A 27,302-nucleotide genomic window follows, 5' to 3' on the forward strand; every position below is an offset into this window, starting at 1 on the left:
ATTAAAAAGTTTTGGCTTACATTTGCTTGGCACTGCAGTTCAGCCCAACCCTGCTGTGTTGATGGGAAACCCTATCCGGGCATTCACTCCACCCTTGGGCGGCACCGCGGCTGGGATGGGCAAGTCACCCAGTCCGGTTCAGAGGATCGATCCTCACACGGGCGCCAGCATCCTCTACGTTCCAGCTGTGTACGGGGGAAACATGGTCATGTCCATGCCTCTGCCGGTACGTTCAGCACTGCCGGAAAACTACTGTGGTGTGCACTTGTCTGTAGTCTAGTGCACTAGACTAGTAGTCTAGAAGTAGTCTAGTGCGCTAGTAGTCTAGAACTAGTCTAGTGCGCTTGTAGTCTAGCGCACTAGACTAGTTTGTAGTCTAGCGCACTAGACTAGTAGTGTAGTGCACTAGTTGTATAGTGCACTAGGCTCTTCTGTAGTCTAGTGCACTAGACTGGTCTGTAGTCTAGTGCACTAGACTAGTAGTCTAGTGCACTAGACTAGTAGTCTAGAAGCAGTCTAGTGCACTAGACTAGTAGTCTAGAAGTAGTCTAGAAGTAGTCTAGTGCGCTAGTAGTCTAGAACTAGTCTAGTGCACAAGACTAGTAGTCTAGAAGTAGTCTAGTGCACTAGACTAGTAGTCTAGAAGTAGTCTAGAAGTAGTCTAGTGCGCTAGTAGTCTAGAAGTAGTCTAGTGCACAAGACTAGTAGTCTAGAAGTAGTCTAGTGCACTAGTGGTATAGTGCACTAGGCTCTTCTGTAGTCTAGTGCACTAGACTGGTCTGTAGTCTAGTGCACTAGACTAGTAGTCTAGAAGTGGTTTAGTGCACTAGACTAGTCTGTACCGTAAATCCACCCAAAGTACAGCCGATGCTGAAGGGATGGATTTAAGTGAAAGGGAACAGTTTTATTTATTCCATACTTAATGCAAATGGATCATTTTATTTCGAAAATAGTAATTTAAATGCATTATTTTTAATAATAGCATTTTAGTAAATGTTGTGTACATATTTTCTATACCTTCCCTTCCCCTGTGGCAAAAACTGGAAATAATGTTTTGAATTCTCGTCAGCTTCCTTGGCCTGGATACCAGAACCGCTTTGCTGTGGACCCGCGCATCATGAGCCACCCAGCAGCCATGGCTTACAACTTGAACCTGCTGCAGCCGCAGAGCAGAGGCTCCCCCATTCCTTATGGCGGAGTCGCACATCCCTCCCCATTAGGAATGGGCCAGCCCAGTCCTGACAAGGAGCAAGCAGCTGACCCCATCCGAAATGGCAAGTCCAAGTGTTTGCATAAGCTTCAGTATCAAAGCAGAAGCCAAGTTTGATGGGTTTTGTTTCATTTCTTATTTTAACCCCTTCAGGTAAAGTGGAGGGAAGTTCAAAGTCAGAGCAAAACCGTCTTCAGACTCCAGAGAGGAAAAATGCTGAAATAAAAGAAAAACAGGCAAGCTTTGTTGATTATCTAAATGGGTTTTGTGGAAACAACAGAAAATCTGATGATGGTTTGAACTGTAACTGTTTTTTCAGGGAGATTTAGATACGGGGCAAAGTCGAGGTCAGGATCCACAGACAGAAGGGGTCATCGGATTTCCTAACAGTTTGCTACTCCGAAAAGACCCTTCAGCTTCTCAAAGACCTCTCAACTACCACCTGGCGCCTCCCAGCGCAGCGTTTCCTCCCCATCCCGCCAGTGGAAGAACTTTCCCACAGCAGTTTCCGGTCCCTAGGCTTCCTTATCGGCTCGGCCAGCCCCAGCATCCAGGAATGGCGCCGCAGAGTCAGCAGCAGCTCAGTCCCGCCTTCAGCGGCGGAAACCACAATGCTCCGTTTTTGAGTGGCGCCATACCCGCTCACAGGCCGGTGCAGTCGCCTTCCGCGGATGGACCGGAGCCTGGAGGAGTGGAGGACTTGAGCAGCGCTGTTAGGACTCCGCTGGGCCTCCCCACTGCCCAGCATCTGGGTCTGCAGCATAACAGAATCAGCAGCTACGGGGAGGATGGACAGAACGGAGGCCCAGCAGACCCTCTAGGTGAGTGGAACCTGTCACTGCCTGCTTTGTAATCAGGAGGATCCTGTTGTGGTTCCACGGTACAACAGGAACGTTTGGAACACTTGTTGATTTGCCAAAACAGCATTGATACAACAACTGTTATCCACTAAAGCGCATTGCTGAAATGGTATCATGCTGCACATAAAACGACTGAAAGAAAATGAACTTTACTGAAAATGAAAGGCTCACGTTTATAGGATTTTTAATATATATATATATATATATATATATATATATATATATATATATATATATATATATATATATATATATATATATATATTATTTAGTCTTTTGCATTTCTTACACAATTTTTAAATCAGTATTTGTTTTTAAAATTAGTTTATATTGTTGTGATTCTGTTTTTTTACAGTTATCAGTTTATTTATTTGTGTTTACATAAAAGCTTCTAGTGATTTAAGTTGGTATTTAATAGAATTTCTTTTTTAAATCACTGATACAATTCTTAAGTAAATGTTCACTTTTTATTATAAGGGGACATTTTAAAACCCCGTGGGCACATGGTCGCCCGCGACGACCACTTAAAGCGCCGTCAATGCATGCTCTAAAAATATCCCAGATCACTGTGGAATTCAACACAATTCTGACATTTCATTTGGGTTTGGAACAAATTAGTCGATCGACGGATCCCATAGAAAAGCCCTAAACCTCACAAAGGTTGGTGATGCCTGTTTTAGAAGATCATAAGTCAAGTTTGGTTTCAGATTTTAATGAAATTATCTTTCTTTTTCTTTTTTTTTGGTTCGCTATGAATCATCTCTGGTAGGAATGAGTGAAGAAAACAATGAATTTTCAAGTTTATTTTAATATTCCCTCCAGTGATGTCTCAGGATCAATTTTAGTGCAACGAAAATCTGATGAGAGTTTGAAAACTGGAATCCTAGTTAACCTCTGATGGATTTGATCCGAACTGAGCAGCACTGGTGGCTCTGAGGAGACGAAACTGAAACATGTGCAAAGAAGACAAACAGGAAGTAGACGTGTGACGCTCCTCAGATGTATCCAAACAGGGAACTTTAAAAATCCAAACCTGACGTTTGCGGTAGAAACTCTTCTTCACTGAACGTCAAATCTTTCAAATGTGTCAGTTCATAGAGGTGGAGGGGGTGAGCTAAGACTATGAACAGGGATTATTTTCACCTTTTCCAAATAGTTTCCCATGTTGGTTCTGTTTTTCATGTAAATATTGCTGATATATTTGTGTCATCAGAGATGTACTTAAAATAACATTTTCTGAAACGAGTGAATGTGTTTTTTTCTTGTCTTCCCTTGACTGAAAGATGTTGCTTAACAATGACATGAAGGTGCTGGTCGGTCGGTCGGTCGGTTGTTTAATCCTGCCGTTGCCCTTTCAGACAACCAGGGTACCTCGGCGCTGGAGGCCCTGAGTCAGCAGCAGGCGGCCAGGCGGGGGCAGTGGGGGGAGGCAGCAGGCCCTTTCCTCCAGGGGAACGTCGCCTTTTCTCTGCCTCAGCAGCTCGCTCACCTAGCCCAGCCTGGCATGGCCCGCTTCCCCCCCCAACTGCTCCGACCGGCTAGCTGGGGCCTTTGTGCTGAAGAGGAGGCCTTCCCGTCGACCACGGGGCCGACGTTTGCCAGGTATGACTAACTCCTGCCCCATGAGCACTACAGTGAGGCTGCAGCAGCTAACAACATTAAATTCATCGTTTCTACTTTTGTGTTGTTGTTGTTTTTTGGTCAAATAGTTTCCGTAACAAGTGGTGCTTATTTCTGACTTCCAGATACCCAGCCCTCTTGAGAGAGATGCCCCCCCAGGATGCCCCCGAACCAAGGGAACCGCCTGAGATGCAGCCCCCACCGCAGTCCCGCCTCCTCCAGTACCGACAGTCCCAGTCCCGGGCTGCGGCCGACCCTTCGTCCTCTTTAGCTACCATTTCCAACCATGCTGGTCCCTACCCAACAGGACTTTACCCCCACGAGACCGCTCACGCCCTCCCCAATGAAAACATGCTCAACAACCAGGCTCTGCAGCAGCAGCAGCACCCTGGGAACCCCCTCTACAACCCTGGTAGCTATCCACCTCAGCCGTCGGCTCACTCTGGCAGCCCTCCTCCTCCTCCTCCCCCCCCTCCTCCCTCCTCCCAGGGCAAATATCTTCTCCAGGACGCTCAGTGGTCGCACGGTGGAGCTGCTGCACAGCAGAACCACATGTTAGGGAACCAGGGCCACAACCTTCCTTATGGATTTCCCATCATAGCCCACCCCAGCAGGCAGGAGCAGGTGCACCTGATGCAGCTTCACCACCAGCAGCAGCAGCAGCAGCACCACCACCACCAAAACCAAGGCCAAGATGTAGAGTCCTACCATCCACTTTCCCCCAGAACACCAGCAGCCACAGCCCTTCACACTGTAGACGAGGTAACGCTCGCTGTGATTTAACAACACCACATCCTTTCTACACTGAAAAAATGACGGGGGGGGGGGGGGGGGCTTTTAGTGCTCCTGAAGTTGCAGAGGATCTGTCATCCGCTCTCTTTGGATTTGATCTTTTGTTTATTCCTTCAATGAGATTGAGTTAGACTGCATTCAAAGCTGTGTACGGGCTGAAACGTCCGTTCTCTGATGCCTCTTTGCTCTTCCTCCCCTCCATAGTATGAACCCCGGGGTCCAGGTCGGCCCCTCTATCAGCGCCGCATCTCCTCCAGCTTCCCGGACGAGTCCTGTCCTGCCAACACGCTCAACTCCCTGCCCCAGCAGCCCCAGCCCTGCTCCTCAGACCCGGAGCACCCCCAAATACAGCATCATCAGCACCCTGCAGGCTCCTACAGCTACCCCCTGCACGACCACCTGTGGCCCAGCAACGGCGGAGGGCCCGGCCCCTTTCAGAACGTTCCGTGTAACGGAGCCGGCTCGCTCGCTCAGCATCGGGAAAGTCTGGGTAGGTCACCGTTCTCAGCCACATCTGTAGGTCGCTCCCGTTAAGTCAATTCAACCGTCCGTCGGTGGAAAACCTGCTGACATTTTTGGTGACGTCTGTTTTAGCTTCACCGACAAAAACAGACCTGGAAGCTAAAACCTGTTTTAGCTTTTCAGTCCACTTTTTATCAGCCTTTTTAAATCAACCTAGATTGGCGCCGTTTTCAACAAATGTTTTCGGTTTTCTTCTTTTTTCCTTCTATGGGCTTAAAAACCAGCATTTAATTCCATTTTTCAAAAAGATGTGAACATGGAAGATCCTCCCTGATGCTGCAATGACTCTCCATGAAGCCCCTCCCCTCTCGTACGCCAGTATAGAATGCTGAGATTCAATAAAGGAATTGGTCAGCAATGTCAAAATGTGACAGCATTACCAGCTCTGTGGTCTTGTGGAAGAGTGTCCGCCTTGTGACTGGAAGGTCGGGAGTTCAAATCCAGGCCGAGACTTTTTTTGGGACCCATTGCCTCACTAAGGGGTTGGATGGGGGGTTAAACCACCAACTGGTTCCCAAGTGCAGCGGTTGTGTCTGCAGCTCCCCGCACCCCCGGGGAGGGGTCAAATGCTGAGAAGAGTTTAACTCAAACTAGTCACCTTCGATCCCGACCCACTTTCCACAGACGGTGGAAAGCTGCATGGTTTTTCTGAGCTGGAATCCACTGATTTTATTTCTTAATCGTGTCGGAGGCGGTGAGTTCCAATACGACCATAACTGCCTGTTATGAAATGCAGCAGCATGGGGAGTTGTTAGTTTGATACATCGTGTGGGGTAACTACTGTGGAGGGTTTTTGACGAACGCTTTGTTGGTGTCTGAAGTGGCTGACAGGTTGAAGCCGTTTTTTGCTGTTTGTCTGACGATGGCATCTCCTTTGTGCTTTGGGTTAGCGGCCTCCTCCAAGGCCCATCGCCAGACGGATGAGCAGGTAAAGAGCGAGGCCATCGCAGCGCCGCCGATGCACCCTCACCCCGCCAACTCCCTGCAGCACCAGTTTCCTCCTCTCATCTCGAATAAAAAGCAGCAGCAGCAGCAGCAGCAGCAGCAGGCGTCTCCACCCCTGGCCTCCGCTGAAGCTGCACACGGGGCTCCAAATCTAAGCAAGACGCCGACCATGTCCTACGCGAGCGCCCTGCGGGCCCCACCCAAACCCCGCGCTCTTCGGCCTGAGCAGGTGAAGAAGAACAGCGACCCCCTCTCCCTCCTCCAAGAGCTGACTATAGGAAGTTCAAATGGTAGCAATGGTTACTATTCCTACTTTAAATGAACGTCCGTCACACTCTTCTGAAACTAAAGGAAAAAACTAAAAAAAAAACTAAAAAATTCATAATAAAAAAGAAAAAAAAGAAAAATCATTTAACTGTTTCTAAATGTAGACCTTTATGTTTGTTTCATTTTAGCGTTTTATTGGTAACTGTCATTTATTTTTCCTTCGAGTTACATATCTGTGAAAAAACGTTAAGTATATAATAATTAATACATTGCCAGTATATACATACTCATTATGTATATATGAAAATATACTTATATTATCTACACTTGTATATGTATCAAATGATAAAATAAATTTAAAAAAAAAAACAGAAAGAAAAAATCGTTTAAAAATTTGGTTGACCACTTAGCTGCACATTTCTTCTAGTAGAGATGATTCTGTTCTGACTAAAACTCTGGTTTTCCTCCATTTTTTTTTCCTGTGTTTTTGTTTGTTTATATTTCTATGCTTCTGTGCTCGTGGTGGCGGATGAAAGCTAAGTGGTCAACCGACAAACCACATGGAACAGTGTATAGAATTAGTTCATTTTCCTCTAGTCTGTACAGAAAAAGAATGAATCGTTTGCCACAGATTTCATGAGTTTTTTTGTTCATCAGATTCTCTTCAGCTCTTAGTCCTCCGTACATGGAAACCGTTTTCTGTGATTATTTATAGAAAAACACAAATGATGCTCAGATCATTAACCTTTCCTGGGAAAAAGATGAATTCAGTGTGAAAATAGCGACATCCCTGCTTTTCTTTTCTTTTTTAAGAAGTTATATATGATTGCTGCTTCACCATGTGTGTGTGTTTTTTTTTAGTCTATCGTTTTGTTTTTCAGTTTTAGTCAGTTCTGCCTCGTTGCTCCACCTTCAGATCCAGATTCTCACACATCCTTCCCGGCGACACCGAGGGTCTCCATCGTTTTTGCTACTTTAACAGTTATTTGTGCGTTTTTTTTTTTCTCTTATTTTGAAAAGTTCAGTCTACTCTGAAGGTTTGTGTAAGTGGGACGAGAGGGGCGAAGCGGAGTTTCAAAAGAAGAGCGTGGCGGTTTTAAAAAGAGGGGAACGCGAAACTAAACTGTATGTGAAGGAGACGTATTTTTATCGGGTTTTAGGCAAACGCCATCGCATACTGGAGTGTTTTTTTTTTCTTCCAGAGCGCTCACCGTCAGCACAACGTCAAAGCTTTATTGACATTTAACTTCCCGTTCAATGAAAGCTGGCTGAAGCCATAACAGACTTTTATCCTCCATCATGATCTGACATCTAAACTTTTCTTCTTTTTTGATTGAGACTCAACCTTTTTCACTTTTAGATGCTGGAGGGAAACGAGAATGAGACATTTGATGACAGAGATGGTTTAGGTTGAACTGGGAACGTCGGCGGCATCAGACGATTGGTTTGTCTCTTTTGGTACCGTTGCGTTTTGTTGAAAGAGCCCCGCCCAGCTGTTTAAACGCTTCCATCACTTCCTGCCGGTCTTTTTTCCCACTCCTGCCTCTGAAAAATTCATCTTCTTTTTTGAAAATGCTACAGCTGAGATCTTTGGCTGTGAACAGGAAGGCGGAGCTTCATCAAACGTATGGTTTCCTTCCAGTCAAATGTTTTTACTCAGCAGAAAATACATATTTGTAAATATGCATTTTCTATGTATTTACAAATGAGAACTTTGGGAACGCCTCGATTTTATAGATGCTGTTCGAGGAAGAGGTTTGCCCTTTTCAATTATGCAAATTCACACACAAAAAAGTCTAGAAATGGAAAAAAAAATCAACGAACAGTTGCAACATATTGTAACTTTTTAGATCAAAAATCTTTTCTTTTTTTTTTTTTTTTTAAAGATTTTGTTTTTATAAAGGCAGTTACATCGCTGCAAGGCGACATGCTTCTGTGTACGATGTGTGTGTTTTTGTTCTGTTTTTTTGTTTCATACCGATTGCTGGACGGTAAATTTCCTGTACAACAATCAAGGATTCATCTGAAATGTGAAGTCTTTATTTCTTCCTGTTGGTGCATGTTCAGGTCACCGGGCTGATTGGATCCGTTCGCCTTGATTTCTGGTTTGGAAATGAGGGAGGGGGGGTAGAAAAGTTAAAAAAAAAAAAAAAAAAAAAAAACACCAAAAAAAAGGAGTTTTGTTTAAACTAGTGTCAATTTTTCACTCTATAATTTGATGTGTACAATAACTTGTGACATGATCAATATGTTACTTTTACTAACGTGTCAATCAAAGATGTGATGGTCAGTCGTGTTTCCTTTCTTTGGCGTGACCTGAGCTGGGGGGGGGGGGGGGGGGGGGGTTGCTCCCCGTTTCCCTCCAAGCAGAAGTTGTGCAATACTAACATTTCACCGCTTCTTTAGCTGCAGTTGTATTTATTTTCGGAGCAGAAGACGTTGAGCCAAAGACATTTGAAAGGGACTCTGTTTCCATCATGTCAGTACCCCCCCCCCTTTTAACCTGTCAGAGTCCCCCTCTTTGTGTTGGAACAGAAGTCATTTCACGTTAGGACCTCCTTCAGCAAAGGCGATGACGGCGTCAGGAGTAGGAAGGGAGCAACCTTTGGCCCGGCCAGCAGAGAGCGGAGCGTTCAGCCCTCTTTAAGCCCATCGTCCCGTCTATCGGTGATCACCCGTCCCACTTTATCAGTCCCGGTCGTTCCTCTCTCGTGGATGCAAAACTACTAGATGGTTTGACTCTTATACATTTCAGTTGGTGATGGCTATACTAAAGGATTTAAGTTGTGTTTTAAAGGTTTATTTTCTTTTTATTTTATTTCTCTATTAAAGTGTTTTTATTGAAACTGTTGGATTTCTTTTTGCTTCACTGAAAACCTTTTTTTTAATTTTTTTTTTATTCCCAGTTGAACAAAACGATATCGGGGACAAAGTTTCCAATGCTCAAAAGTTTATTTTCTTTACAAATTGAATGCGTTTAACAAACACACACATCGATTCAGAGAAACTAGAATCAGCTAGAATGAAGAAGATCAAAGACATTCATAGCAAAAGTGAGAGAATAGAAAAGAATCCAACTTTATTGATCCCACAAAGGGGACATTTTAATGTTCTTACATGTTCTGGATTGGTTTTAGCAAATATTTCAGATTGGGGTTGCACTTTTAATATATATTAAAGTCACAATTTCATTAACAACCATAGACGTAAGTATCTGCTGCACATATGTTAGTGATAAAAAAGCATTTTTAGTAACATTTCAACAGCTGAGGCCTTTCTGACTGATTGCTCAGTATTCAGGCTGCTGCACGCCGCTATCCTAAAGATGAGCTCAAAGTTAAAGCTGATGGATGCTTTTCAAAGTCAAGAGCGACAGGTTGGTACAGGATACGTACATGATGCAGCACATGAAAGAAACTGGATGCTAAACCTATAGTTATCATTTAAATGCTTTAAAATCAGTGTTTCATAAAAAAAAGTTAAACCACAATAACAAGAAATTAGAGGTGAGATTGAACACGTCTTACGCTTTCAATTACAGATGAAGTGTACTGAGACAGAGCTTTGCATCAAAAGCATTCATTTTTCATTTAACGCGTCTATTTCTGCAATAACGATGACGGTGAGTCAGATAGTTTTAATATACAGTTTGATGTCTTTTATTTTCTCTTTGGAAAGTAATGCAAAGATGTCTTTGGGTCACAAATGGGGCAAACATTCATCCAGAATTTATTCCCATATGGCAGCTTCTTGCTCTTAAAGCCACCCTCCCTTCCCTCAACTTTGGATCTGTTGTGAAATCATTCCCAATGTTTTTTTTTTAAATATTATTATTATACCTTTTATAGCCCAAATCCAAAATCCTAGTTACTGCAGAGCGGCAGGAGTTCATCCAAAATTGAAAAAAAAAAAAAAAAAATATTAAAACAATTCACCTTTGAGTTGTGGTCGGGACTGTTGCCGCAGTTGGTAAGCCTCTGCTGATATCCCATCATCCCCTTGTTTACGCTCTCTCCTGCTAGCTTACAGCCCCTCACAACCCCAAGCTAACATTACCGGTGCTACAAAAAGGACGAGTAATATCAGAGGTTTGACCCACATTCCAGCTCAGACGAGGAAAACAAAAATGTTCGTGGATCTGTTTGCCTGCAAGGATGCATCAGAAGGAAGCGGAGCAGGGAGACTTTGGCCCCGCCCATTTTACTTAACGTGTCACAAAAGAGAGCTGTTTCAAACGGCATTTGTTTTGTCTGCTCCTGATTTGAATAAACAAGTACTCAAAGATGTGAAAAACAGGATATTCATTGGAGTGGGCCTTTAACCCTTGTGCTATCCTATGGGGTCCAGATGACCCCACCCTTACATTGACGTGTTATCCCTACCATGACAAAGGTGGAGAGGATTTCATGTAATCCATGGACACCAGTGAAGATCACAAATCATTGAAGAAAAAAGGTTAAAAGCACTGTCTAGTGGGTCTAGATGACCCAACTCCCAATGTCAAAGTGCCTAGGATAGCACAAGGGTTACGGTGAATCAGTATGGACTTCCCTCGACTGCTTTTATACGTGCAGCAGTCCATCATTCGGCTTGCTCCGGCTCGGCGTCCATGCACGTCTCCCATGGATTCCTGGGCATTTGAGGCATGGAGAGGACGAGAAGTGATATACCGCAGAGGAAGAGGAGGACAAAGCCGGTGCAGGCACAGGCGAAGGACCAGGAGTAGTAGTACTCGATCCAGATCGTGTCCTCGCTCTCAATCATCCGTTTGACCGACTGACGCATGACCTCCAGCGAGATGAAGGCACAGAGACCTGAGGAGAGAAGTTTGTGAGCCAGCTATGGACGCCATCCTTTGCAGCAGATTTCTAGACGGCGCAAACACGTCCGTGACCTTTACAACAGAGCGAGCTGTACTTTGAGTGCACTAATTGGTTTGCTGACCTCACCTGCAAAAGCAAAGAACATGCCAGCAGGCTTCAGGAGGTAGTCTCTTCCTTTGCCTTTGCCGGTGCACCATCCCAGCAAACACAAGGATCCTAAGATCATGAAGGCCAGACTGAAGATGGAGATGGCTGCTGCAGAGATATTGTACTCTGTTGAGAAAGAAAGCATTTATATGAAGTCGCTGGAGGTGGTACTAAAACATCAATTCAGGCACAAGGTTTAAAGTCCCTTCTACATCTCCTCTTTGGTGTGTTCATTAAACAAAAGATCAAGTCATAAAAAGTAAAAATTCTCATTCACATTTTGAATCAAACTTTTTATTTTTATTTTTTATAATTCTCTAGAAAACTGAAACACCAGCTGGTTTGTATTTGAGGAGGGAGGTGGGTAGGATGTGAGGCTTCTGATGTTCTGCCAGTGCAGGAAACCCATGGGAAAAGCCAGTCCTTTGGGGGTGGGAGCCGTCGTCTTTTGCCGGAAACTGAAGCTGAGCCAAACGCCAGTGCTGGTCCTCTGGGAAGGTGCTCGTCTGTAGAACGCGTCGGCAGAAACGCCTCTCAGATCTTCGAGAATTTGATCCTGTCCCGTAGGATTAAAAGACCCCCCCTCCCCCTATGAAGCAGAGATAGAATCACGTTTAACCCTGTGCTGTCTTAGATGACCCCACCCTTACATTGAGGTGTTCTCCCTACCATGACAAAGGTGGATAAATGTGGAAAGATTTCATGTAATCCATGGACACCAGATCACAAATCATTGAAGAAAAAAGGTTCAGAGCACTATCTTGTGGGGTCATCTGGACCCCACAAGATAGCACAAGGGTCATTCCTGTGACCTTTTGTTAGATAAAATGTGTCCTCCAAAGAAAGCACCATGAGAAGAACTGTGTTGGTACTGAGGTGCAGAGTTTCTGCACTTTCAGTTTCAGTTTAGATAATTTCAAACACAAATGAAAAATCAACACAACACAGTGGTTTAAAAAAGACCTAAAGCAATACAGTGTGCTTGAAAAGGATGTCTGCTCCCACCCCTTTTTACAGAACCTTATGATGTGCATATTCAATACACGTATTGCTATTTACAGATAGGTACAAAACATTCACGGTACAATTCTGCATGGCAACTGTGCAAAAGTGACTTTTTTTTGTTTTATTAATCATTTCTGGCCTTATAAAGTTCTATTAGTGACTTCTTGTAGGTTTTTTTGAATACATGGAAAGTATGTGTTTGTTTTAAACCTTCATCCAATTCATTCCATAAATCCACGCCATAATTTAATAGACACATTTTCTTTTTTGTTGTGCGAACACACTGCTTTTTGAAATTCAGTTGTTTTCTTGGATGGTAACTTCCGTCTCTGTCTTTGAACATTTGCTGTAAGTTTTTTGGAAGGAAGTGGTTTCTGGCTTTAAACATGATGAGAGCCGTCTTCAGTTTCACTAGATCTCATAGGTTCAATAAACCCGACTTTAAAAATGAGGTATTTGTATGTGTCCCATAATCCACTCCATGAACAATTCAGACAGCTCTTTTTTGTAAGATATATAAACAGTGTAGGTTTGTTTAATAAGTATTTCCCCAATCTGTACTGTAAATATGGTAGTATTATGGATGAATATATTAGTAAACGTGCTTTGTGAGTGAGAGTATGGCACGTTTTTCCCAACACTTCTATGCTTTTAGCAATTTTAGCTCTGACCTGCTTTATTTGTGGTTTCCAGCTTATTTTGTGGTCCATAATTACTCCAAGGAACTTGATTTCAGACACTCTTTCCAGAACATGGTTATGAATGGCAACTTTTATTTCTAATTCTGCAGGAATGTGGCGATTTCCGAAAATCATGAATTTAGTTTTGTTAACACAGTTTATTTTTGTCAAACCATTGTTTCAGTTTTCCTAATTCCGTATTTACTCTTTTTATAATTTCCCTGAGATTCTCCCCTGTACAGACTATATTTGTGTCGTCTGCGTATAGAAAGTATTTGAGTGTATTTGATACCAAGTGTATGTGATTAATGTAAAGGATGAACAGTGTGGGACCTAATATTGACCCTTGTGGAACTCCACAGCTTAAATTTAGCAGGGATGATTTACAGTCCTCCAGTTGGACAAACTGCTGCCTGTTATTAATGTTTAACCATTTTAATGCAGGTCCTCGTATTCCATACTTTTCCAGTTTGTTTACTAGAATGTTATGATGAATTGTGTCAAAAGCCTTTTTCAAATCGATGAACACTCCTACCACGAACTCTTTCTTGTCAGTGCCATTTGTAATTTCTTCAGTTAGTTGCGTAATCGCCTTCAGAAGAAGTTTGGCGTTCTTCACCTCCAGCAGCTTCATTGGTTGCCTCTCACTGAGGAGCTGCTGTAGGGAGATAAGACGCTAACGGAGTGGATGGACCTGCCTGTGGTGAGGATGTGTGTGCCTCTTGATTCCAGCGTGAAAATGCTCGGGATGGAAGTGAAGGGTTTTATGTGTGTGCGGCGCCGTGTGGACGTCTGTCTGCGGACACTTGAGATCGGTCAATCGGTTGGTGGAAGAGTCCTACTGAGTTCATGCGTCGGTGGGTTCAGGTTTGTGTCAGTGTGCTTCACATCACACACAAGTCCATTTACATTCACACCCCGGGAATTGATGGTGACAATGCACCACTTGTACTCGCCCCAGAGGGGCTGCAGCTCCAAAAGGGTCACTGAGGAAGAGAGGAATGCCCCCCCCCCCCCCCCCCCCAATACCACGTCAGCTGCAGAAATTGGTCTTGAGCTGCACTTTCATGAGATGCTTCATCATTCATGATAGATTCTATCGATAACAGGCATTTTGCCGACTTAGCAGTTCTGTGGAGGAAGGAGCCGCAGCTCAGCTGGAAAAGTCGAGAGGACGTGGTTGCAGACAACAACACGGCGCCTGGACACTATTTACTGGAACCGGAAGTTCACGCATCACCATTTTGGTTGTTTTTTTGGTCCAAAAACAGGAATTTAGTTGGCGACCCTAACAGTTTCAGTTTTTTCCCGCTTGTCAAAGCCCGCTTTGCTCTAGCCGTAACTCCTTAACCCTTGCACTATCCAAGGCATGTTAAGTTGGAAGTGGGGTCATCTGGACCCCACAGGACCTTATTTTTCTCCAATGATTCTTGATCTTCACTGGTGTCCATGGATCACATATAATCCTATCTTATCCACCTTCGTCATGGTAGGGAGAACACGTAAATGTAAGGGTGGGGTCAACTGGACCCCACAAGGGTTATGCGATCAACGTGAATCAGCTTATCAGCAGAGAAAAGTGGCTTTGCGCCCGTCAGGAACCCTTCCCTGATGTGCATATAAAGTGTCAACGGTGATTTCTGGTGATCACATTGAGGGTTGAAAGGTTACAGTTGTTGAAGGAATGTAAACACTGGAGCTAAAGCTCTGAACACTTCTGTTACTATCCTTTTTGAAACGAACAAAACGATGACCGTTTTTGCCCCGATTTGAGCTCATGTTGCTCACTGAACCCTTTAATCATATTCAAAGGTTTAAATGAAATTCTGAAATCTTGTACAATTTCCATTTCCTGCTAACGATGTCCGGGCGCCATCTTGTCTGCAACCAGGTGGGAAGGCAGGTAACCAGACCCTTTTTTTAAAAATATTTTTACTGTATGTGTTGACCTTTCAAAAAAAAAAAAGGATAGAGTGAGTCAGGAAAGAGAAAACCTACCTTTTTGTGTTTTGTATTCAAATATTTCAGTATTTTGTCCCGGAGAGAAGTGTCGGAAGTAGGTGCAGTTTTCCTCTGTGAAAACACAGAACACACATTTAAACCACGGCTGTTCACCACAGTCGCTGAGTGCACGTGATCACGTGCACGTGAGAGTGAGGATGCAGGGACTTCTATAGCACAAACTCATAGATTAACAGAAAAAACACAAATTAACATTTTATGAATGAATAACTAAGTAGGATTCACAAGAGACAATGACGTAATATGCAGAAATGAATCAATAAATAAAGATTCTTTAGCCAATCGGACGCAGTGACCACGGCAGCCCGACAAAGATGGAGGCGGAAGTCACAAACACGTCACGCTTCACAGGTCACGCTTCCTGCTTGGTGCAATCAGCCGATTCTCAGGCTGCTGTAGTTTAAGAGATTCTGATTGTTGTCATTTAGAGCAATTTAAAACGATTGAATGTTTCAGTTGAGTAAAATAGCCATTATTATAATATCAATTCAAAAAGGTACAGGAAATGGAGAAAAGCGGTTTAGGAGGCAACCTGTGACACTTCTTGCAGTGAAAGGGGCAAATCATAAGAAAGTATTTAAATGAGGATCAGCTGGGAGAAAAGTTTATCATGTGACAATGAAAAATACACATTTAACCAAATCCAATGCACATCGGTGCATTTCTGCATTCATTTTTTCAATTTCAGTTCGCTATCTTGAGAAAAAATGCTAAAAGATTTGAGCAAACATGGACATTGGAGAGTTGGGAAATGCTATAACTTCGTGGGGTGGTTCTCATGACTGTCACCTTGGTTATTCTAAAAATCTACATTTTCAGACGGAACAACACCGTTTCAGACACGAGAACCAGATTGTTTTTTATTGTAGTTTTGCTCGTCTTTATTTTGGTTTTAAAAAAAAAAAAAATGCTGCAATGCCCGATAAAAATCAGGAATAAAGACATGTAAGAAAGTGATTGCAGCCTGAACCAACAACACAACCTTCCCTGCCGCCTCCACACAGGCCGGGTCACACAGCCACTACACACAATTTGTGCATTTTCCATGTATGAGATTTCAGGTTTTGTGATAATAATAAAGTGTTCCTCACATACAAATTTGACGACATCCTCTTGTGTTTGAATTCGCCGTTTTACACCCAAAATGCGTGAATTTGAAGGTCGGATTGCAGAGGGGTCAAACCCAGCTCCACAGGGGGCCTAAATCCAAAACATGCTTTAGGGTTTGGGCCGAACAAGATAAACATTTACTGAAACACTCTAAAACTAAACTTTTTAAACTTTCAAACCTTTAAAACTCAACTTTTTGTACATAAACATGAATCAAAACAGAATATTGATCCAAAATGAATCTTGTTAAAACTAAGATAACGTATAATATTTTGCTCTCGCTAAAAATATATTCTGTCAAAATTATTCAAATATAAACATGCAGCAGAACAAAACAAACAAAGCCTGGAAATATGAATAATCAAAAATAATAAATCAAATCATTTCGTTTTCTTTGCTCTTTTGTCCGTTTTTTTACAGCTGGCATCATTTTTAGCAATAAGTTCATTTGTGCTTGGTGTGTGACGTCATGTGTGAAACGTATCACAGTTGTTTTTTTAAAGCCTCTTATTATAAATATTATTTTTAAGTGTTATAAATCATTAAAAACTAAATCACATAACTCATCAGTGGGATTATTCCAAAAATATTTGTAATTTTCCTAATTTTGTGCAACACCAACGGTAAAAGTCCTCCACAAAACTCAAAACATTCATAAACAAATAAGCTATTGTTTATTTATGATGTCAAAAGTGCAGCTGTTTTAGTGCATTACCTGCTGTCTTTATGTTAAATACTGACACCAACTAAACCACGGGCAAACAAAGAAAATACATTTATATGGAAAATAAAGACACATAACAACAATGTCTGCAATAGTTAATAAATAATGACATTATTAGCATTAGCTGAGTAATCTAAAGGCACCCATGACCCAGGTGTTGCGCAATCGCGGCTGCGCTCCTGCGTCCTCCAGCCTCCCCTTTTCCTTCACACACATTTGCAGCACCTCCTCACACAGGAGATGCTGCAGGGGCGCCAACTCACAGCTTTCAGGCTGTTCCAAACTCTGGGATATAACAGATAATAAAGAAACCAATAGTGGCGCAGATTTTTTATATATTCTTTTTCTAGCACTGAGCCGCCGCCCCCTTTAAATTTGCGCCCCGGGGCAATTGCTCGCTACTGCTTGCGTTCGTCATTTGTGCATGTGGGCAGATGTCCGTCGAGGGTTTTTGGCCGACGGGCCTTTATGTGAATTCGGTTTGGAGCAGTTGAGAATCACACAGTTTTACGTTGTTTATGCGCAATTGTGAACAATTATTAGGAACTCTTTCGTTCCCTCTGCCATCAGACTCCTTAACAGCTGACAGGAGTCCGCAGCAGACAAACGGCACCTTTGCACAGCCTCGTCGTTTACTATTACTGCTCTTCAACCTTAATATTCAACGTCCATGTGGATCACGCTGTTAAGCTCATGAAAGTCTCTTTTGCACAGCTACTCCCAGCTGAATTTGCACAACAGCTGCATATAGGTTTAGTCATTTACTGATAGTTATATTTTATGCTATGTGTGAATTTTTCAGATATCTTGTTTATATTCTATCCTATCTTATTTCATTCGATTTGACCTTTAACCTTTTGGCATTCAGAGCAGACAGCAATGTAAGCATCTCATTGTACAGGGAAACCCGTTTCCTTACTGTGCAAATGACAATAACTAATAATCCTTTAAATTATTACGTAAAGTGCAATCGTGCCAGATGTACACGCAAATTTGTGTCTTTCCATGACCGGTCCATGTCCATCTAATGGACTTTTCACGCAGGCACCACCTATGTCTAACTTTTATATCACATATGCATACAGTATATCATGTTAAAATCACGTTAAATTACGTAACTGATGCACACATTGGCCCTTCACATTAATTCACGTGTTATTCGCGTGGTTCATTACTATGTCAGAGGTCTGAACGTGGTACATTCGTGGTACATACATTTTCTTACATTTTCTACGTTTATTCACTTATGACCAGTTTTCGTATGCGCAAAATGTCCGTGGCTGCAGTGTGACGCGGCCTGGAGGTTTTGTTCTGTTAACCCTTGTGCTATCTTAGATGACCCCTCCCTTACTTTGACGTGTTCTCCCTACCATGACAAAGGTGGATAAAGGTGGAAAGATTTCATGTCATCCATGGACACCAGTGAAGATCACAAATCATTGAAGAAAAAAGGTTCAGAGCACTGTCTAGTGGGTCTAGATGACCCAACTCCCAATGGTAAAGTGCCTAGGATAGCACAAGGGTTAAGCAAAGCTCATTAGCATTTACAGTCATGTCCCTTTTCTCTTTTTTCATTTAAACTATGTGGGTTATGCCCCACATCTGTTTCCCTGCTTTCTGAACTGCATCTACTCCCTAACTAACCCCTGGTGATTAAAGTGCATCAATTGACCACTTTACACTCATACTGGGAGAGACACAGAGTAAACTGAACATAAAAAAAAAGAATACAGAGGCACAGCCTGCACTGTGTGGTTTAACTCTCAGAGTGAGTGTGATTACGGCTGCCTTCACATTTAATTCTTTCCCCCAGATGAGGTGCTAAACCTTTGGGATTCGCAGGAATAAAGCCAAGCTGCTCTGTGTGTTCACTCACTGGTTCGGTAGACGAGGTGCCCTTTGATGCTTCGCCAGGCGATAAAAAATTGACTCCAGTTTCAAAACTAGCTGGGCTTCTTGTCAAACCTTGATTAACTTATCTCCAATCACACATGCGACAGACTAATGGAAATGCACAGCACGGGATGGGCGCGCACGCTCAACATGTGAGCCCCTGTTCATGTAGCAGGGAATGGGGGGGGGGGGGGGGGGGTGATGAAAAATGCATAAAAAGGCTTAAATTGTCATTTGCAGAGACATCAAACCTGTTCAGGAAGAGAAAAGTCAAGAGCACTCTCATCTCTGCGCAGAGACATGGAGGAAGTAAAACGTGCAGCAAAACATGGAGAGTAATGAAGCTGCAAGCTATAGCCGACTCAGAGAGACAGTAAAAGACTATTTTCCTGATGCTAAATGAGAGTTACTGTGTTCACACAAAGATGGCCTTTAAAGATTAAAATGTTTTAGTGCTGTACGTCGTATTGCATATATATAAAATACAGTTAGTGGCCACAAAAGAGAGACAAAAAAGAGGCAGAGGTTGTTACTAAGCAACCAGTCCTGCTGTTATCTCTGTAGACAACACGAGATGGTGCATGAAGCCTTGCATTCAAAGGAGAGGCTGAAATGGGTTTGCACGCTTCTAAGTACTTCTGCATGTAGTCCTGATTTGATTTTTTTATTCAGAAAAATATAATCACAGCTACTTTTTTTCCTCCTTTTTTTTTTTTTTTTTTTTTTTTGCTTTCAAATGAGAAGCTTCAGGGATTCCTTCAATTTTCACGTCTATGTGATGAGATACCGGTGCAGACAGTAGGCCTTTGATCCCAGCTCTGTGGCCTTGTGGGAGAGTGTCCAGCCTGAGACTGGAAGGTCATGGGTTCCTCCCTGCTTGGCACTCAGCATTTAGGGGATGGATTGGGGGATTGAACCACCAAATGGTTCCTGAGCAGCTGTGTCTGCAGCTCACTGCTCCCCAGAGGGGGGGTCAAATGAGAAGAACAAATCTCAAGAACAACTTTAACTCTTTAAAGGACCTATATCATGCTTTTCTTGAGAGTGTCAGACTAAAGTATATCCATATATATGTTCATATTTGACCTTTGATACACAAAATATTGCATTTTTTTAATCAAATATGAGTTATTTTCGCAGCTCATTTTCCTTACCTGGAAATAAGACGACTTAATCTCTGAGGCTCCGCCTTTCACTCCTTGTGGGTTCCGCCCATTTCATGACGTCAACCCAGAGCCAGCCTCGGCAGCGTGTCTGCGTTTCGCCCACAAAAACAAACAACATCCGAACTTTTGCAAAGATGGATGTGCGTATAGCGCATAGAAAAGGAAAGGAAAGCTAGCTCCACGGAGAAAGCGGGTCTGTGTGTTAGCCTAGAGGCGGAGCTGGCAGCACAGACTCTTCCTGGAAGGGGCGGTGACATTGTGATGTCACAATGTGAGGATCTGATCATTTTTGTGGATTGTGGATTGGCGCTCAGAGAGAAGGTTTTTAGAGGAATGTTCAAAAATCCATGAATGGATCCAAATTCCGCTTTGGGGTTGTTTTTAATGATGAATGAACACGAAAATACACTAAATAGCTCAAAAAAGTTGATATTGCATGATATAGGCCCTTTGAAGTTTAAGTAGATAAGTTCGGTGCAAACTTGAGATTAGCAGCATTTCAGCACATTTGTCACATCGCAGGAATCTCCGTCCTTCGTGGCTTTAATGTGTTCTGTTAATTCATCTTGTTTATTGCTTGGGTAAAGCTCGGCTCGCACATCTGAGCCCCTGAGCCGCTTCTGCTGTCAGGCCATTGAAAAGCCTGCCATTCTTTTGTTACAGACCACATGGGCGTCCCACACAAAGACATCTTCAGGTTTTCTGCAAAAGCCAACGACTTTGACTGAATCTTTTTTTATTTGTGGTAAAATTAGTTAATTAACAAAAAAATGTAGACTTTTGTACCTAGTACTATAAAACCGACCCTTGAAGAGTTTGTCAATTCTAACCCTGCAGATGCCACTGTGATACTTTGATCCAATTGTGAAGCTCAGAATCAGGAGCAGCCCATCCCCACGTGCTACCTGAACTGCCGTGTCAGAGTGTTGATCTGGAAAACGGCGGCGATTTCACTACTTATTTGGACTCGGCATCCCCAGGAAATGTGTAAGATTACAACTGCATGGGGACAGAAAAGTGCAGCCAGGTCATGAGGGAGCAGACTAGTGTGAGCTTTAGAGTTATGCTGGGCCCTTTCAGCCGGCCCTGTCACTCAGAGAGTCACCGGGCCTGTGCATGGACACTTGACCCCCCCTAGCACAGCTGAGTATTTACAGGTCCTATTTTTAGGACTAGGGCGGAGCGGGTTCACCACCGTTTTGTATGAAAGGTAAAAGAATAAATGAATAAAACAGATTTTGTATTGTTGGGATGCGAGCAGACGGATTCAAAGAATTTATTATTCTCTGCAGTGGCCCTTAAAAATGCCGAAATACCGATTCAGATTTACATTTGGACTTTTTTACACAGTTTTACCTCTAAATAAGAAGCAGAGAAAAACCCTACTGTAGCAATTAAGACTTTTACAGCTGTATCTCTGTAGAGTAGCGAATGATTTTGTTGAATTACAGAGAAAAAGGTGGTGGCTGTCAAAGTCTGAGCGCATTAAGTGTCTCTCTTCAGAGTGCTCTCAGCTTGTGAGATACTTCATAGAGTTTGATCCAAGCTTTTAGCTGATTTTAAGTAGGAGATTTCCCTCCTAGAAAAGGACATGGACGCAAGGCGAGGTCACATGACCCATTTGTTTCAATTCAGCTGAAATAAAGCCATTCTTTTCGGGGTCCGGACCCAGTCCATCTATGGGGTCACAATGGGGTCACAGAACCCTGACCTCTTCAGAAAAAGAAAAGCCGGCTGGTCCAACATCAGAATCTCTGTAAAGCTAGGAATTTGTCAAACTCCGCCCATTTCTGTGCATAACTCTGATATCTGATATTACAACATGTGATTTCTTTTTTTTTTATTTTAGTTTTACGTCTCATCATCTTAGCTTTGGTTTAGCTTATTGCATTTGTCTCAGCGAGGCTAATTAGTTGGGGGGGGCTCATATAGCCGACTGTTTGCACTTTTGAAAGAGACGCAAACAAGAAACTAATTTACTAAACAAATACTATAAAAAGGAACACCTGAACTTTGCTTCATAAAAACTCAACTGTGTCCACAAGCAGCAGCCGGGCTGACCGTCTCATCGGTTCCTCCTGCAGCAGGAAAGACACTAACTCATGTTTCTTTATACAAACCCACTGAAACAACAACTGCAGCATTTCTAGACTCTGTAATACATCTGTCCTGGGTTTTCAGGAAGATCCCTCAGCATGTAATGTAATCTCCAGCCTGTCTGCACTTTGTCAGCAGCCAGCCTCAACAATAAGCCGGTTCATTCTTTCCGGTCGTGCGTCCCACACTGGATGTGATGTCTTTACCCGCCGTCTGCCTTAGTTCAGAGCTTGACACCTTCCTCGGGTCATGGAGGCGGGATAAACAACACTGTTCCTCTCCAAATACAGTTAATGACTCTGAGGAAACCCTCAAAGATTGATAGGAAAGCCAATGATTCTTTTGGCGCTGAGGCTATATCCTAATTCCTTCACTGTACAGTATTAGTGCCCTCACCATTTTGTAGAGCTGTCCAAATCTACAATTAAATCCCAAATTCATGTGGAAATTTCCCACAAGTCTCTAGGAAAAAGCAGTGTGCATCGGTGCTCACTAGATTGGGGAACATGGACCACAATGCATTGCGTTTGAACAATTTTGTGACAGAAAATATTTTTTTGGCAATAATCCATCCACGATTTCATCATCAGAACACAGAGGATTTCGAAAAAGTCTTTGTAAAATGCTTGTATTTATTAGGTTTACGAAATCACTGACGTCATATTTGCCATTAAAATATATATATATATTGATGGTGTGTCAATTACTTTTAAAATCCAGGGCACTACATAGTCCTGCACTATACAGGGTTTCAGTAGTTAGGGATTAGGGAGGGAATTCAGACGTACATTCAGATTGGAACAATTTTGCTGCACTTGTTCAAATGACAAAAGAGGCAAGTTCTGTGTTAACCCAGAGGGTTGAAACATTACTAATACAGGCATCCGACAGAGCCTCAAAGATGACCGCATTCATCTAGAATTAGCCCCATGATGCAACTGGACTAAAGAGAAAACAGGAAACCGACACTTTGAAAGCTTTTACTTCAGTTGCAATCTCCGGCTATAAAACGTTTTCACAGCCAACCAAGTGAAAGATCATTTTACATTTCATTTTATGTTATTAATCTGTGGTCATTTCCCATGTCTATGAGTGGAACAAGACACTAAAATTTGGGGAACATGAGCAAGCACGAGAAAGACCATGTCTCATATTACACGCCCCTCAAAGCATGCAAAACAAAAAAAAACAACAAGAAGAAAACCACAGACGGTCCCCTTCCTCTGCACATCATTCATTCATGTATTTGACCAACTTGTCCAGGAACTGAGCAAACAGATCATCACGGAAAGCCTCTTGAGTTGGACAGATGTCAGTGTTCCAATAGGCGGTATGAATTTGCCGACACACGAGGTGTTTATTTGTATAAACCCCTTTTGTATTTGAGGCTAAACTTTATGCACATTAGTTATGCTTGAATAGATTTCTTGTTGGACCGAACGGGAGAAAAAAGGAGAGAAGAAGAGAGTGGGATGTTAGAGATGGGGGATAAGCGTACAAACAAAAGGGGAGAGAAAAAGAAAAAAAATCGGGGGATGTTAAGGAAGTCTGAATACAAGTCATTAATTTATGATTTAAAAAAAGAACCAAAACATTCTCATGTGTACCTCTGTAAATCAAAACAAACTAATCGTTTAACAATTGATACATAAATTGAAAAGTTACATTAGTTTTATTTACTTTTAAATGTATTTACTTTGGAAATGAACATCAGAGAGCAACCATGTCCATGTATGCAGATTGTAATTGCACTCTTCTTTTTGTCATCCTGAAAGGTTAAACAGACTAAACCACTGACACTGGAAACAAAACAAAACTTCTAGATCTGTATTCTCCTGACTGACCACCATTCTGAAGGGATTTTAACTTCCTGGCTTAGGAAAGTTCCAGATTTTATGATCTCTGCTAGTTTTTAGTTGGATGCATCCAGAAAAATGGAAAACCAGGAGCAATAAATCCTACAAAATAGTCTGAATGGATGTTCTTTCTTAAACATTTGACAGACTTTTATTCAGAAAACCGGCCTTTCTGATGAACCAGCTGACTGAAATGGTCGCAGAAATCCCATCATTCATTGAGAGGAACAACTGTGTCCTGACAGATGGCTGCTGTTTTGATTCCTGCACCCCGCCTGCACCTAAGGGCCACTCCAGCAGCAGATGATGTGCCTGGGGGTGTGTCACTGGGTCACGGCATGTGCTGAATATTCAAAATCAGCTTGACCTTCCCACACACACTGAGAGTCCTTCAGATGTTGGTGACGAGCTGCAAAGCACCTTTAAAGACAGTTAAAATGCATTTTTTGAATCAATGCGAGGAGCCGTTTATTCAACCCAAACAGATCATCCTTCCTGTGCTTCATACGTGTCCATATTTGTCCTTTGAAATTGCCAGGAGTTTTCAGCCGTGACTTCAACCTTAAAAAAAAAAAAACTCGTGTAGGGGCGGGGCATCGAGCCAAAGCAGCTGTTGTGGTGTTTGGATACTTGGGTTTTTAAGTTGGGGTTGCTGTGGTTGATGTCAAACGCCGGCACTTGTTAAGGGCATCTTAGGAGTGAAGGACCGGGGTGGGGGTGGGGGTTAGGATTTTTTACATGCAATCAAATCTCCTTGAGTTTCACAGTTGGAGCAGCTGTTTTTAAACCCAATAAAGTGTGATTATTTCAGCTGGATTTAGACGAGCCTTTCCCTGAATCCCAATTCAAGTAAACAGGATTTCTGATAACTGCATACAACTACCTTTCCTCCAACGACTTGCTGCTGCTAAAGCTGTACCGTTTGGACAGCAGTCTTACACTCCTCGATCACCGATCAACACAATTTCTGGGATAAACAAAAGTTTTCTCTGAGGTTAAGTTGATGACTTAAGCTAATGCGCTTAACCTGATTTAAAGCTAATCAGAATCTCTTTTAGGATGTTACTGTATGAATAGTTGAGATGTTTTTGCAAACTCAAACATTAAAAACAAAAAAGGGTCCGACTGGAACAAACATTACACAAACAAATAAAAAAACCACATGCCTGGAGATCCTCCTCTATTCTTGGCATGCTAATGGTTTAGCAGAAGGGTCTAGGTTGCAGGAAGATCCTTGCAGATTCAAGTATTCGTCAAGAGAAGGTCCAAACTTTCAGAGTTTATCAGCCACAGACACAAAAACAGAACTTCTTACTGCAAATGAAAGCCCCATCTTGAGTTCGTCTTACCTCCCGGCAGACTGATGGGTCCACAGCCGTGCCCCATCACGAAGTTCTCCGAGCTGAGGTAGATGAACTTCTTGCAGAGCCTCCACAGGCCAAAGTGGGCTGCCTCGCAGGTTTGATTGACCTTCTCGATTTGCGGGCTAAGCACTGCCCAGTGGTCTGTTACCACCGCTGTGAACATGCACGCCATTCCCACAAACAGCACAAAGACGGCAATCTTTATCTTGGTACTCTTATGCATAGCTCCAGCTGGTGCCACTTCTGCTCTGCAAAGATTCTCCTTCTGATGGAGCCCAGCAAAACCTTCAACACCAGATGCTGTGGACACTCGTCTGTGTCCACTGGGCTTCTGTTCTCGGTGTTAGCAGTAAGCCTCACAGAACTGCTTCGCTTTTCCTCTCTCCACCCAAGACCAGTGTCTTCTCTCCCCCTGTCACAGATCTGTGCTTCTGGTTCGAATGGAAGGGGGCCAGACTGCTCTGTCCTACTTTCACGTCCCTGTTTCCCCACACACTGGAAGCTGCCGCTCTGCTGAGGGGCTGCAAGTTTAGAGGGTCAGCTGTTGAGGTAGATCAGGGAGGAGGACGACCTGACTGCCGTGGTGGGTGATGGGTGTGTTTCCCGGGCGTCTCATGCTATAAATGTTACGGGAGAGTCAAATTGTCCGCCTCTCTGCTTATCCAGTTACATCACAAGTGTGCTGTGATCTGTAATTTGCCGTAAGTGAGCCAACATTGATCCTAAATACAACAACACCCTCTGAGTTAGGTGTTTCTGCAGACGGAAGCCAGTTTTCTTTGCACTTAGTTTCGGTTCTTACTGCTGGAACTCACCTCCAAACTGCCAAGCTGTGAATTTGACTGAATAAGAAAGTGAACGATAATAATAAGCTGTTGCTCAGATCCAGCTGACAGCAATTTCCCCTGAGGAACGCAGCTGCTTTTTGTCATTCCTGTCAGTATCCCTGCTCAAATACCAGTTCAATCAGCAGCTTTAAATTAAAACCAATCATTAATAACTTCCTTGGTGAGATACTGATGTCTTCCTTGATTCAGAAGTTTCTAAAAAATGTGTCTCCTATCACAAAGGAGATTGAGCTTTAAGAGAAAGGGATTTTTCACAGGCTGCTCTCTTCAAATGTTGGATCTATTTCAGTTAAAGGGACAGAATCAGTTCAGAGATGAAAACTTGGCCACGAATCACAATAACTCTGTTGGATTTATGATTGACGGAGCTGAACCCATTCTTAGCTGTTCCTTAACTTCTATAGTCAGCAGACGGTCCAAACGGAATCAAAAACTAGAATTCCACCTCATGAGCTCTGCAAAAAAACTCTTTAAGCTATTTTCTAATTATATGCAATTATGTGTATGATGTTGAGGAACTGATGAAGAAAACCAGAACGAAGAGGATTTACATTCTAAAGAAACGACAAAATGCTTTTCCGTTTTCTTAAAAGCTCCCCTGATGGGCTTTATTTTTGAAGCGCTGGCCCACTTTTGAGTCATTGTGACCCATTTCCCCCTCACATGAGCAGATGTTCACGTGAAAGTCAAAGAAAGGATCACAACAGTGAAGTGGAACCCGGAGAAATCTGCAAACAAGACACACAACCGTCTGTTTGAGTGCAGCTTCCATCCCCCTGATCCATAAAATCGGCCCAATTCGTTTTATGTTTATTTTATTTTTTTGCATTTGTTTCCCCCATGCAACAAGTACTTCACTTGTAGCAGGTTAAAAACAACCAAAGAAAAAAAAACAGAAGAGTTGATATTTCTGAGCCCAGAGATGTTTCTTTTCCGTCTCTCTGATTCATTTTCAAAGCAGAAGCTTACTTGGGATGAAGTCAGGCTTTCCTTATGTGGGGCAGTAGGTGGTGTTAACAATGTCCCCATGATTTTTACTAAACAGCGCTTTTTCTCCTGGGACAGACACTCAGCCCTTCGTGTTTGGTAGTGCTTTGAAAGGGGAAACGTGGTATTCACCAATCTTTGTAATATTTCGGTCAAAATGTTCTAAAATGTGTTTATTTTGATGTTTAGTAAAAGGCTAGCGGGAGTTGGGTCAGCTGAGACACATATTAATTTACAAATAATATTACTTTTTGTTTTGACAAGTAATTTATTAACAGTTTGGCCACATCCGAATTCTTTCCCTAGCCCTACATTTATCCCTCCAAAAGGAGAGTTCTGGAAAAAATAGTGTCCTCTAATTTAG

At 42.7% G+C, this 27,302-nt stretch overlaps 2 protein-coding genes across 2 annotated transcripts in view; one reads left to right on the forward strand and one right to left on the reverse strand.

Moving 5' to 3' along the window:
• helz (helicase with zinc finger) overlaps nucleotides 1–9,062 on the forward strand; it is a 57,884-nt gene extending 48,822 nt beyond the window's left edge. The window contains exons 26-33 of the mRNA XM_023960442.2: nucleotides 39–226; nucleotides 1,070–1,274; nucleotides 1,364–1,446; nucleotides 1,530–2,031; nucleotides 3,429–3,672; nucleotides 3,816–4,452; nucleotides 4,687–4,972; nucleotides 5,895–9,062. Coding sequence (XP_023816210.1) covers nucleotides 39–226; nucleotides 1,070–1,274; nucleotides 1,364–1,446; nucleotides 1,530–2,031; nucleotides 3,429–3,672; nucleotides 3,816–4,452; nucleotides 4,687–4,972; nucleotides 5,895–6,271 — 2,522 coding nt within the window. The 3' untranslated portion in view covers nucleotides 6,272–9,062. The remainder of the gene's footprint in view (nucleotides 1–38; nucleotides 227–1,069; nucleotides 1,275–1,363; nucleotides 1,447–1,529; nucleotides 2,032–3,428; nucleotides 3,673–3,815; nucleotides 4,453–4,686; nucleotides 4,973–5,894) is intronic.
• An 87-nt stretch (nucleotides 9,063–9,149) lies between these two features.
• On the reverse strand, nucleotides 9,150–25,699 carry cacng1a (calcium channel, voltage-dependent, gamma subunit 1a). The gene is made up of 4 exons (XM_004066261.5): nucleotides 25,089–25,699; nucleotides 14,870–14,944; nucleotides 11,166–11,312; nucleotides 9,150–11,030 (listed from the first exon to the last, which is right to left on the reverse strand). The coding sequence occupies exons 1-4, from the start codon at nucleotides 25,324–25,326 to the stop codon at nucleotides 10,798–10,800; spliced, it is 693 nt and encodes a 230-aa protein (XP_004066309.2). The 5' UTR covers nucleotides 25,327–25,699; the 3' UTR covers nucleotides 9,150–10,797.
• Nucleotides 25,700–27,302: the final 1,603 nt, after the last annotated feature.

Source organism: Oryzias latipes, chromosome 1 (assembly GCF_053564925.1).
Source record: "Oryzias latipes strain Hd-rR chromosome 1, Olatipes_Hd-rR_3.1".
In the NCBI taxonomy this organism is placed as follows: domain Eukaryota; kingdom Metazoa; phylum Chordata; class Actinopteri; order Beloniformes; family Adrianichthyidae; genus Oryzias; species Oryzias latipes.

Bases quoted from the DNA above. Each gene is read 5' to 3' on its own strand.
- cacng1a (XM_004066261.5), bottom strand. From the start codon at position 25,326: ATGCATAAGAGTACCAAGATAAAGATTGCCGTCTTTGTGCTGTTTGTG. The intron at 14,945-25,088 runs GTAAGACGAACT...GTGTTTTCACAG, and splicing joins ACCCATCAGTCTGCCGGGAG to AGGAAAACTGCACCTACTTC. The intron at 11,031-11,165 runs GTGAGGTCAGCA...TTCTCTCCTCAG, and splicing joins CATGTTCTTTGCTTTTGCAG to GTCTCTGTGCCTTCATCTCG.